General features: G+C 37.5%; 1 protein-coding gene across 2 annotated transcripts in view; it reads left to right on the top strand.

Annotated features, from left to right (window-relative positions):
• Positions 1–13255, top strand: part of RPS6KB1 (ribosomal protein S6 kinase B1) — a 39497-nt gene that overhangs the window by 2604 nt on the left and 23638 nt on the right. For both annotated transcript variants that reach the window (XM_082680126.1, XM_082680125.1), the window contains exons 2-4: positions 4631–4680; positions 5901–6021; positions 7244–7312. In XM_082680126.1, the coding sequence (XP_082536252.1) occupies positions 4631–4680; positions 5901–6021; positions 7244–7312 (240 nt within the window). The remainder of the gene's footprint in view (positions 1–4630; positions 4681–5900; positions 6022–7243; positions 7313–13255) is intronic.

Below are 13255 nucleotides of genomic sequence, written 5' to 3'. Positions count from 1 at the left end.
CGATAAAGTATATAAAGTACTCTCAAAATATCCTGGCACATTATGTAGTTAGCTAGTGTATGGAAATATAGCTTGTCAGTGTTAACTCATTGCCAAGGAACCAATCATTTAAATTTACCCTCATCTATGCCTAGAGACTTAATAAATACAGTTATACTAGAGGTGCTGCATTTTTAGAACTGTAGTTTGTTTGTTTGTTTCCTTTCTTTTTGTCATTGGTCCTATTTAGAGATATATACCTTTTTAGGTATGTTACACTGAGTGAATCTGTATTAGTAAATATATGTGTTTACATAGAATAGTTAATTCTTCAGTGAGTAAAAGATGAGGAGATTTAATACATTTTAAATACTGTATTAAAACCAATGGGTGAAAGGGTTTTTTTGTTTGTTTTTCTGTTTCATTGGTGATAATATAATTTGGGAACAGAGTTGAAACTAAGGCAAAGTTTTCCTCTAGAGATTTTCATTAGATTATGAAAATGTTGGAAACGTCTGCTTTCTGTGGAGACACAGGTTAAAAGAGTAATAGATAATTGTGAATGCAACTTAAAAAATCCTTAATTTTTTAAAAAATAAATTTATTTATTTTATTCATTTATTTTTGGCTGCGTTGGGTCTTCATTGCTGGGCACGGGCTTTCTCTAGTTGCGGCGAGCGGGGGCTACTCTCTGTTGCGGTGCGGGCTTCTCATTGCGGTGGCTTCTCTTGTTGCGGAGCACAGGCTGTAGGCACGCGGGCTTCAGTAGTTGTGGCTCGCGGGCTCTAGAGCTCAGGCTCAGTAGTTGTGGCGCACGGGCTTAGTTGCTCTGCGGCATGTGGGATCTTCCCGGACCAGGGCTCGAACCCGTGTTCCCTGCATTGGCAGGTGGATTCTTAACCACTGCGCCACCAAGGAAACCCAAAAAAATCCTTAATTTTTACTCTACTAATTCAAAATTTGAAATAGTCACAGCGGCTTACTAGTAGTATGAATTTCAGATTGGGATATTAAAGTTTTATAGAGCAAAAAGTGTTTTGAAAAACAGTGCTATATATTCAATAGATAATATGTATTCAAATATTCACGATTGTGAATATCTCATTATCAGTGCTTATCTTGCATTTTAATAGATACTTACCTTTAAGTATATTTAAATAGCCCAAGATTTGGGGCCAGGTTTACTCCTTTTTCCCAATGTATCTGAATTACTGAATCTTATTTTATAAGAAAATATCTGTGAACAGCCAGGAAAGTAGATAAATGATTTAATGAATGTTTGGATTAAGGATATTTTTCACCCATCCTGTAACAATTTATTTAAGTTTTTATAAAATGTGCTCTCTTTCATTGGGACTTAAGGCATATTAACTTGAATTTATATACAATTTTAATTTAAAACTTTGTGAATAGTCATTCTGATGCGCTAGTTTGAAACAGTGTATCTTGTATAGTACCTTAGATGAGGAGGATTCTACTTTGTCAGTCGTAGTGGCACACACCAAAAACATTGGATGGGTCATAAAGCTTAAGGCAGAAAAAAAATCTGAATAAAGTTTCCTGCGAAGGAGAATTGTCAGTATGTCCTATATGGTAGCTTGATGTTTCTGCTATAAGACTTCTAAAGATAACATTGAGTAGTAGAAAAGAATTGTGCCTCAAAATGCTTCTGCTCCAGAAGGTAACGGTAGGTAGTTTACAAGCCCAGATGCAGGTGGTAAGTCAGGCCTGGCTGCCTCCGGAAATGAAACATAGCCACAGGTCATTATCTTTCTAGGTGGCTTCAAAGTCATAGTTCAGTGTTAACTACTCTGTGGTCTTTAATTTAGAATTAAGTAAAGCGAATATTTAAAAAAAAATTACATAATATCAGTTTTATAGAAGTTAGCCTTTTGTCTTTAAAGTGAAGCCATCATAGGTGATTGTATGAAGCACCAGAAACCAAAAAAAACCCCTTTAACCATAACCACCCCTATCTGCCCCTCCCCACACACAGAAGAAACTGTATCAAGTTGAAACTGCAAGAATTTTTTCCCCTTGATACTGCCCCCTCCATTTGCCTAGGTCTAATCATGAAACATACATCCTTGGTGTTAGACTTCATCCTGACTTGTTTACACTGTGAGCAAGTTCTGACTAAAAAGCTTTTGTTTTGAGGGGTCATTTGAACATCCATTGTGTAAGAATGCTGTCAGTTTTCTTTGTGTGTCTTGACTGTGTGCTGGTATCTTTGAAGAAAGATGAGTTCACTTAAATATTTTTTGAATTATTCTAAAATTTTTAATAAAAACTTTAAACTTCTAATTTTTTAGAGCCTACTTTGTTAGGATTAACCACATTTATCATTTCACCAGTTGATGTTCATTTGAGTTGTTTCCATTTTTTGGCTATTGTGAATAATGCTTCTATGAACATTTGTGCCTAAGTCTTTGTGGAACATGTATTTTCATTTCTCTTGGGTAGATACCGAGGAGTAGATATGCTGGATCATGTGGTAAGTCCATGTTTAATTTTTGAAGAAACTGCCAACCTGTTTTCCAAAGTGGTTATACCATTTTACGTTGCTGCCAGCAGTGTATGAGGGTTCCAATTTCTCTACATCCTTGCCAAACTTGTTATTTTTTGTCTTTTTAATTATAACTATCCTAGTTGATATGAAGTGGTATCTCAGTATAGTTTTGGCTTGCCCTTCCCTAATGACTAATGATGTTGAACATACTTTCACGTGACTATTGGCCATTTGTATGTCATCTTTGCAGAAATGCCTATTCAGATCCTAACCCATTTTTTAAAACTTTGGTTATTTATTTTTTTATTATTGAGTTGTAGAAGTTCTTTATATGTTCTTATTCTGTGGATTTTCTTTTCACTTCATAATATCTTTTGAAGTGCAGAAGTTTTAAGTTTTGAGTAAATTCACTTTATTGACTTTTTTCATTACTCTTTTGTGCCCTTTGTGTTCTGTCTTAAGTCATTGCCTACCCTAAGATTGTGAAGATTTACTCCCTCCTAGATTTCTTCTAAGAATTTTATAGTTTTAGTTCTTACATTTAGGTCTGTGATCCATTTTGATGTATGGTGTGAAGATAGGGGTCCAAAGTAAATCTTTGCATGTGGATATCTGATTGTGCCAACACCATTTATTGAAAGACTGTCTCCCATTGAATTTTCTTGGCATCTTTGTAAAAAATCAGTTGACCGTAAATGGAAGGGTTTATTTCTGGGCTCTCAGTTCTATTTCATTGATCTATATTTCTGTCCTTATGCGCGTACCACACTGTGTTAATTGCTGTTGCTTTGTAGTACATTTTGAAATCAGGATGTGTCAGTCCCCCAACTTTGTTTTCCTTTTTCACGACTATTTTGGGCCCCTTGTGTTTCTGAGTGAATTTTAGGATTAGATTGACAATTTCTGCAAGAAAGGAACCTGGGATTTTTATAGGATTGAGTTGAATCAGTAGACCAATTTATTTAGTATTGCCATCTTAACAACGTTAAGTCGTCTGATCCATGAACATGGAATGTCTTTTGACTTATGTAGGTCTTTTAAAATTTCTTTCAGCAATGTTTTGGAGTTAGCAAATATACAAGGCTTGCACTTCTTTTGTTAATTTTTTTTCTAAGTATTTTATTCTTATCGATGCAACTGTGAATGGAGTTATCTTAATTTCATTTTTGAATTGTTCATTGCTAGTGTACAGAGGTTAATTAAGTTTTGCACTCATTTATACTACGATCAGAATAAATGTTTGGCCAGCATGACTCCTCACAATATGAGAGTGTTGCTTAATTGTTTTGCTTTGATCAGCCATATCATACACTACAATATCTTGGACTGGCTGTGGTTACTTGAGGCTTAGTTAGGCTGTAGTTAAATAAGGTTTATAGCATTATGTTAGTCTTATTATCAAAAGCATATCAGAATAGCACTTTTTGTAAATCATTTGATTAACTCGTATTTAGAGTGTAGTACCTTTAGTTTTGTAATATACAAAATACATATTTTGAATAAATGTAATTTTTGAAGGAAAACAGTCACCTTTTTTTTAAAAAAATAAATTTATTTATTTTACCTTTGGCTGTGTTGGGTCTTCGTTGCTGCTGCGCGGGCTTTCTGTAGTTGTGGCGAGCAGGGGCTACTCTTCGTTGCCGTGCACGGGCTTCTTATTGTGCTGGCTTCTCTTGTTGCAGAGCACAGGCTCTAGGTGCACAGGCTTCAGTAGTTGTGGCACACGGGCTCAGTAGTTGTGGCTCTAGGGTTCTAGAGTGCAGGCTCCGTTGTTGTGGCGCACGGACTTAGTTGCTCCGTGGCATGTGGGATCTTCCCGGACCAGAGATAGAACCCATGTCCCCTGCATTGGCAGGCAAATTCTTAACCACTGCGCCACCAGGGAAGCCCGAGCTCCTGGTTTTGTTTGTAGATCTTTGATGAGTAGCATCTGTAGCTTAGTTATCACATTAAAGTGAAATCCCATAGTATTGTTTGTGCACCTTATTTTGTTCATCACCACATTTACCTGTTATTAAAGTATAGAGAATTTTAATCTGGTTTATTTCGTTCATTGTCCTTCAGTAATGGGGTGAAGCAGTAAGTTCTTTAATTTCTTGTTTATGAGGTTATTTATTTTTAAAACTTTAACATATTTTTCAGGGTCAGTTAAATGAAAGCATGGACCATGGGGGAGTCGGACCATATGAACTGTAAGTTTATATGAAAATGTTTCACTGTGCTGTCTTTCTTTTATGTAGTTTATAGCCATCATGTGATCTCAATAACCTGTTTTTAAATATTTAGTCATATATACAGACTTGGTTTATTGAGTTTGGCACGAATATCATAACATATCTGGGGTTTTGAGATCATGTATGCATTTTGAGAAAAAGATTATTCAAATTTAGAGTATACTGAATATGAGTCTACGTGTGTTAAGGAACTTTTATTAGTTTAATATAGAGAACCACCTTTTCCTACTGAAAAAATAAAAATTTTAGAAATGCTCCCCAAATCAAATGCTTTCTTTTTTTTTTAACACTTATTTATTTATTTACTTGGCTGCATTGGGTCTTAGTTGAGGCACACGGGATCTTCATTTTGGCACGTGGGATCTTTAGTTGCGGCATGCGAACTCTTAGTTGCAGCATGTTCCCTGACCAGGGATCAAACCCGGGCCCCCTGCAATGGGAGCACGGGTCTTAGCCACTGGACCACCAGGGAAGTCCCTCAGATGCTTCTTATTTTGCTTGTAATACATCATCCAAACAGAGATCTGTTCAATTTTATGTCATTTTAGGCAAGCTTCATTAGGTGAGTATGGTGTTTAGTCTGCTTTGTACCCCATCTTCAAGTAAAAGGCCTTGGATTGTGGGCAGACTGAGAAGATCACTCATAGAGAAAGCATTTAAGTGACAGATAAATTGCCTCCCTTTTTGGAGTCTTTAAATTAAGCAGATGTGGAAAGATGCATGGATATAATTTATTAGCAAGAATTTTTAGCTAAAGACTTGAACTAATTGGGTACCTTTAGAAAGCTCTCATTTTCTGAAGTTGCCAAATGAAGTTGGATAACAGCTGATCTCATAGACATTTTGAATGAACTAAATTTGAATAACTAGAAGACTTTCTCCCTTTGTCAGCTTAATAAACGTGTTCTAATTTATCTTAGTTTGGGGATGCTTGATGCTTATGAAAATAAATAATCAATAGCATGTTCTGTAAACAAGCAGATAAGCAGTTATCAAGCCACCCTCATCTTGACCTACCATGTCATTGAATCATTAGCTTACTTAGAGCACGGATACTATATTTGTTATCATGCACCTTTTTCCTTTTACTTAATTGGATTATAATTCTCTTTCTAACAGTATGCTAAAGGTAGTTTAACTTTTTGCAAATTTACTTTTGGTTTTGCTTTTCTTCCCAGTGGCATGGAGCATTGTGAGAAATTTGAAATCTCAGAAACTAGTGTGAACAGAGGGCCAGAAAAAATCAGACCAGAATGTTTTGAGCTACTTCGAGTACTTGGTAAAGGGGGCTATGGAAAGGTAGGAAGTATTTTGAAATGAGAGCTGTTGTCTGTCCTGTGTGGATTAATTTTTATACCCTGATTCCAGCACTACTCTTCAATCTTTGTTAGCTATCAGCAAAGGATATGATCACTTACCTGGTATTATTTGAGGGCTATACAGAAGTTCTCCTTTTCCTACCACCGTTCACATAAAAGCCCGGCACATTGTAGGCACTCAGTCAATATTTGTGGAATAAATAAGTAGGCAGCTGTGCCAGGCAAAGTCTGCTATTAGAGGATTCATTCCTTCCTTTGGTTAAATGGTACCATCTATTGGTATCCTTTAAAAAAACAAACTACTGCTTACTTTCAAGAGGCATGGCACATTAAATTGGTATCTGTTACTGAGACCTTAATCTAAATTAGTTTTCTTGGACTTGCAGTGTTTGGAGCAATAGAGTTAGGGAAGCTGAAGAATATAAGAGGGGAGAAGAAAAATGAAGAGAACCTCTTAGTTTCATAGTTTTGCCAGAGGCTTTCTAATTTAAGACCTCACCTCTGTGTGTTCTGCCCAAGAAAATTTATACCTTCCCATTCTCTATCAAAAGACAGAATTTGGATAGCATTTTAGAGTTAGGATTAAGCTTGAGAACTATTTATGCTATCGTGTAATGTTCATTTTTGCAAAACATGACATTTGTAGTTTATTCTTAGGCTTAAGGACATATTCTAATATGTTCTAATCATCTTGAATGTGTAACACATGCACTGTGAATCAGACATTTTAGCTGTTGCATGAAAATGTAGCTAGTCATTTTAAGGAATAGGTAATTGCTGTCAACTATTATTAAATAGTTATATGTGAAGCATCCCTGAGAATTTATGAAATATTTTATAATTTCTGTGTGTCTGGGAAACCTGATTATAGCTTTTTCTATGAAAACTTGGATATTTTAAGTAACACCGAGTGCTTGTTATAGGATGGTCATTGCCCAGCTTTGCCACCAGATGTCAGCAGACCAGACAGGAAAGTCCCATGTTGTGTAACACTTTTCACTACTAAATCTTTAATATAATCTCTTAGCTCATCATTTTTGTACACAGTCGTTCATGGTACTAGTTTTTGTAAGAATACAGACTGCTATATCGTTTGTTTTTTTTTTTTTTTTTTTTTATCGTTTGTTTTTATAAGTAGGAATTAAGGGATTGTGACTAGCATAATTTAGCTTTTAATAACGCACACTTTAATTTTCATCTAGGTTTTTCAAGTACGAAAAGTAACAGGAGCAAATACCGGGAAAATATTTGCCATGAAGGTGCTTAAAAAGGTGATTTCTCCCCTCCTCCCCAACTATATTCTTAATTGCTATAAAATCCATATTTTGGTCTAAAATTCTCAGTCAAAGAATGTATTTCTGACACAATTATAAGTCTTCTTGGAATGTGGGATACACTTCATTATTGTTATTCTTGTTTTATTCTGCTTGGTGAGGGTGGAGAGGAGAGCTGTTTCAGTTCTCCTCTGAGGTAACTCTTTTAGCTCTTTGTTCTGGTCTCTGTATTTCTAAGTAATAAGCAAGTTCTGCTATGACTTAATTCAGTAGTTTTAGAATTATGCATTGACTTCCTATTTTATTCTTTTTTACTCCTTTCTTCCTTTTTCCCATCCTCATCTTGCTTCATTTTCTTTCTATCTACTATTGTCTTCTCATACCTTCCATCAACTCTGTAAAACACCTTTCGGGCCATGGTTCTATGATCACACTTATTAGATAATTTACTAGTTCCATTTATTTTCCTAGAGACATCCTATAGGAACCTCTGTCCTTCTGTTCTCACCTATACTGATAGTTATCTAGGCATAGCTATCATTACTGGACTTGCCCTGCACCACAATCCTTGGAATCCTCCTGACTCCTTCAGTGTTGGATCTTTGGTTCCTGGATTCCATATGTTCCTTTTTCTTAGTTTGTGTCTCGTTCCCTTGCTTTGGTGACCATTTACTGGTGGGTTCCTGAGGAACTGAATCAAGGTAAATTTTTTGGGAAATATTGCATATTTGAAAATTTTCTTATTATATTCTTATACTTGTTTGTATGGATGCAGTTTTGAAGTTGAAAATCATTTTCACACAGGATTTTGCTCCATTTTCGTCTAGCTTTCAGCATTTCTGTTCAGGAGTCCCTTGCCATCTGATTCCCAATCCTTAGATCTATTTTTCTTTAAGATATTTAACATTTTCTTTTTATTTTTAATGTTCTAAAATTTTGCAGTGATGTGTCTTGCTTTGATTCTTATTATTTATTTTTACTCTTTCAATCTTGAAAGTTTCAGTCTTGTAGCTCCAGGAAATTTTCTTTTATCTCTGATAATTTTCCTCCTATTGGTTTCTTTTCTTGGAATTGCATTTACTTGGATGTTGGACCTCCTAGACTGATCATCTATTTTTCTTACCTTTCCGTTTGTCCATTTCTTTATCTTTTTGTTAACTTTCTGAGAGTTTTCTAGAAATTTATTTTCTAATCATTTTACAGATTTTTTTTTTTTGGCTGTGCCATGCAGCTTGTGGGATCTGAGTTCCCAGACCAGGGATCGAATGTGGGTCCCTGGCAATGCAAGCACGGAGTCTTAACCACTGGACTGCCAGGGAATTCCCTTACTGATTTTTTTTTTTTTAAGCTATCATATTTGTGGTTCCCCAAAGCTCTTTTTGTTTTTTCTTTTCATAGCAACCTATTTTGTGAGTACAGTATCTTCTTTTATTCCTCAGAGGGTTTTAATTATAAATTCTTTGAAATGTTCTTTTGTTCCATGCATGTGTCTCTTTTCTAAGTTCCTGTTTTCTTTGACTTTGATTTAGTGGTTTTTTGTCATGTCAGAGGCCTTCTTTAGATGGCTGGTGTCCTTTAAGAGTGGAACTCTGAAAAGCTGATCAGAAGTTATATGTGTGTCGGCTTCTCTGTAACGCAGTCATGAGATTAGCTGGCAGTTGACTAAGAACTTCCACATATCAGTGTCTGAAGGTCTTTCTTCTGGTATGGATCAGTGGGTACTGAGAAAGATCCTCTATTCTCTTGCCTAGAAAAAGCATTTTGGAGCTGGATGACAGAGAGGAGATGGAGATCTCACCTTTCAACACCAGATTTTCACTGAAGTCACTTTTTTTGTTTGTTTTGTTTTTAATTTTATTGAAGTATAGTTGATTTACAATGTTATGTTAATTTCTGCTGTACAGCAGTGATTGTAGCACATATATATATTCTTTCTCATCCATTATTGTTTCTCACAGGATATTTGAGTTCCCTGTGCTATACAGTAGGACCTTGTTGTTTATCCATCCTGTATATACTCGTTTGTATCTGCTAATCCCAAACTGCCAAATCATCCCTCCCGCACTGCCCCCCTTGGCAACCACAAGTCTGTTCTCTATGTCTGTGAGTCTTTTTCTGTTTCATAGATAAGTTTATTTGTGTCATATCTTAGATTCCACATACAAGTGATATCATATGGTGTTTGTCTTTGTCTGACTTACTTTGCTTAGTATGATAATATCTAGGTCATCCATGTTGCTGCAAATAGCATTATTTTATTCTTTTTTATGGCTGAGTAATGAAGTCACGTTTTTACTTTAGCACTGTACTCTGTGTCTGATCCTTCACTCTTTTTTTTTTTTTCTGGACACTACATCACTCTAAGAGGTAGTTCCCTGGCTGGTTAGTGTGGGGATGGGAATCTTGTTGGTCTATCTGTTCCTTATAGAGATTTTCAGATAATCTCCCTGTTTTCAGTCCTCCACCTTCTGCCTTCTGCAGTCCCTAATGATTCCAGTTTTTTTCCTTTCTTTCCTTTTATTTTTGCTTCTAATTTTTGAACCCTGCTAGGGTTCTGTAGATGGATTCAACTTCTTTTGTTATGCCTCTCTGCAGGCATTTAGGTTTGATCATACACCAGTATACTAAGTCATGCACTATTGCTTTATCCCCATTCTGTCTTCACCTTTTGAGATGTGGAGTTACACGTGTTTCTTAGTTTTATTGAAGATGGATTATGTATGTTTGGTTTCTTGTTCTTTTTGTTTGGGATTGATTTCTGAAAAGAGCTCACTGTCTTAAAACAAATCTTAGTAGAAAACTATTATTAAAAGACAATCAAAATGACTTTTTAAAAAAATTATAGTGTTTGTAATATTTTGGTCCTATCTTCTTCCTGATTTTTACTTAAGTGGTACAAATGATTTCCTAATTTAATTTAATTTTTTTTTTTTTTTTGGCTGCGTTGGGTCTTCGTTGCTGCACGCAGGCTTTCTCTACTTGTGGCAAGCGAGGGCTACTCTTCGCTGCGGTCTACGGGCTTCTCGTTATGGTGGCTTCTGTTGTTGCGGAGCATGGGCTCTAGGGCGCGTGGGCGTCAGTAGTTGTGGCATGCAGGGTCAGTAGTTGTGGCACACAGGCTCAGTAATTGTGGCTCACAGGCTGTAGAGCGCAGGCTCAGTACTTGTGGTGCACAGGCTTAGATGCTCTGCAGCATGTGGGATCTTCCCGGCCCAGGGATCGAACCCGTGTCCCCTGCATTGGCAGGCAGATTCTTAACCACTGCGCCACCAGGGCAGTCCCGACTTCCTAATTTAAAAGCTGAGGAACAAATACTATGACCACAACATTATTGGTGATTGTCTTAAAGAAGCAATTTAGGTATTCTCAACTTCAGTTTCTATATCAGTAAGCCGGAATTAATCTGCTATCTGGCTTTTCCATTTGGAATAATTTGAGATTAATGATTTTTTTTTTTTTTAGAAGATGTTGGGGGTAGGAGTTTATTAATTTATTTATTTTTGCTGTGTTGAGTCTTCGTTTCTGTGCATTGGCTTTCTTTAGCTGTGGTGAGCGGGGGCCACTCTTCATCGCGGTGCGCGGGCCTCTCACTATCGCGGCCTCTCTTTTTGTGGAGCACAGGCTCCAGACGCGCAGGCTCAGTAGTTGTGGCTCACGGGCCCAGTTGCTCCGCGGCATGTGGGATCCTCCCGGACCAGGGCTCGAACCCGTGTCCCCTGCATTGGCAGGCAGATTCTCAACCACTGCGCCACCAGGGAAGCCCGAGATTAATGATTTTTTATCTGTAAAATATGTTAGGTCTAAAATTAAAGACAGTATAATAATGCTTATTCTAGAAATGTTGACAGAAGTACTGGTCAAGATTCTTAGAATAATCCATTCCTTTTGATATGTTGCTTATACATGCCTGATAATCAGGGCTGAGCAAAAAATAGTCATAATTATATCTTTTTTTTTAATTAGTTAATTAATTTTTGGCTGTGTTGGGTCTTCGTTGCTGCATGTGGGTTTCTCTAGTTGTGGCGAGCGGGGGCTGCTCTTCGTTGTGGTGCGTGGGCTTCTCATTGCTGTGATTTCTCTTGCTAGGGAGCACGGGCTCTAGGTGCGTGGGCTTCAGTAGTTGTGGCTCATGAGCTCAGTAGTTGTGGCTCTCGGGCTCTAGAGCGCAGGCTCAGTCATTGTGACGCACGGACTTAGTTGCTCCGCCGCACGTGGGATCTTCCCGGACCGGGGCTTGAGCCCGTGTCCCCTGCATTGGCAGGTGGATTCTTAACCACTGCGCCACCATGGAAGTCCCCATAATTATATCTTAAGTGAAGTATGTTTCTGGCACTGGTATCTTTAATGGAAAGAAGAGGGTGGTATCTTTAATGGAAAGAAGAGGGTGTTGGGTTTTTTTTTTTATACTGATGGTGAGTGGGCGTGGTATATTGGGAAATCCATACACCTAATTACTTCTAATTGTCAGGCTTCCTTTTTGTGCCCAGGCATCTAAAACCTAACTTGCTTGCCTCTCCTTTTGCTTAGTTACCATTCCTTCCCACTGTTGGTTTTTGCTTTCCCCAAGCCTGCCTAGGTTCTTTCCTTGAGCAAAGAGCACTGTCTCATTCTTTCCTTGCTGTTCCTGAAAACAAGCTTACAGCAGAAAATAATGAAAGTGAAAAGGTTGCTAGGGTTAGGTCCAAGGTTTTAATTTCTAAATTGCTAGGTAAGATGACTGTGTACTCCCATTGAGTTTCTTCTTTTGATTTTGTTATCCTTAAAGCAGAGTACTAACCCTCTTGACCTGAGTATGGGTAAGAATATACCTCTTTCTAGCCTTAAAGATGAAATCAGAATAAACCAGATGTCCCCTTGTCTTAAATGAGTTGCTTACATCTGGACAATCTGTCTGGATTTAGCACTTCTGGGATTGTTTACTCATTATGAGAATGGTCCCATTTGGGTACTTGTTCATGGTGGAAAGTTGAGGAAAAGACTATTTCCAACAACTATCTCTCTACCCTACCAGTTGCAACAAAAATGTACTCTGGAAGCAAAATACTATTGCCCATGGCATTAGTTCAGCTCACACTGTAAATTTTAGAACCTCTGGCCAAAGGCTTGTAACTCACAGATTGGTCATACTTCTTTCATTCCTTCTTTTATTGAACCAACTGAGACTCTCCAGTGTGCCAGGCATTTTGCTAGACATTAGGATTTAGCACTTGAGACAAATGTAGTCTCTGCCTCTCGCTCTGCTCACTGTGTAATTCAAGGGAAGAACTGATAAGCTTAGCCTTGCAATTTCTCCTCTACTCTGGTCAAAACCTTTTCTACTTTGAGGTTTAAGCCTATACTGCTTTCTTATCTTTTATCAGTCTTTTTTCCCCCACTCCCAAGTCTTATTGCCCTGGTGTCTTCCATGTCCTTGTACTAAATAAGTAATCAATTGCCTAGCCTTCTAATTTCTTGTTGATCCCAACTCGTCAGCATTCACCTCCATTCCACTTCACCAGCCCCCATAGCTGTGTCCTCCACCCCTGAAACACTGGACTGTAATAGAGCAGTAACATTCTCACTTATTTATTCCCACAATGCCTGGTCTTTGGCCCTAAGCCCTTTTAGTGCTTTGATCTTTCTGTTTTTGCTTCAAGTTCTTAGCCCCGTTCTACTTTCAGTTTATTCCTAATCTAGCCTAATCAACATGATCTGCCACTTCAGTCACCTGCTATCCCATTGACCTTATGTTCAGGAAAGTTCTAATTTAATCAGTTTATTTGTTAATGCTCCTTTATTCCTGTATCTCAGTTACTGAACATCACTGGCAGAAATCACAGAAACTTTTAAATGGCTACTGGGACAAATTCATAGTCCCGAACTCATGTGGACACTTAGAACTCACCAAATGTCCCTAGACAACTCCTTCCATTCTCTACAACTATTACAGCCTATACTATC

This window comes from Grampus griseus (genome assembly GCF_964374135.1).
Source record: "Grampus griseus genome assembly, chromosome: 20".
In the NCBI taxonomy this organism is placed as follows: Eukaryota; Metazoa; Chordata; class Mammalia; order Artiodactyla; family Delphinidae; genus Grampus; species Grampus griseus.
Note: the sequence above shows the minus strand (reverse complement) of the source record. Positions and strands in the feature narration are given on the sequence as shown.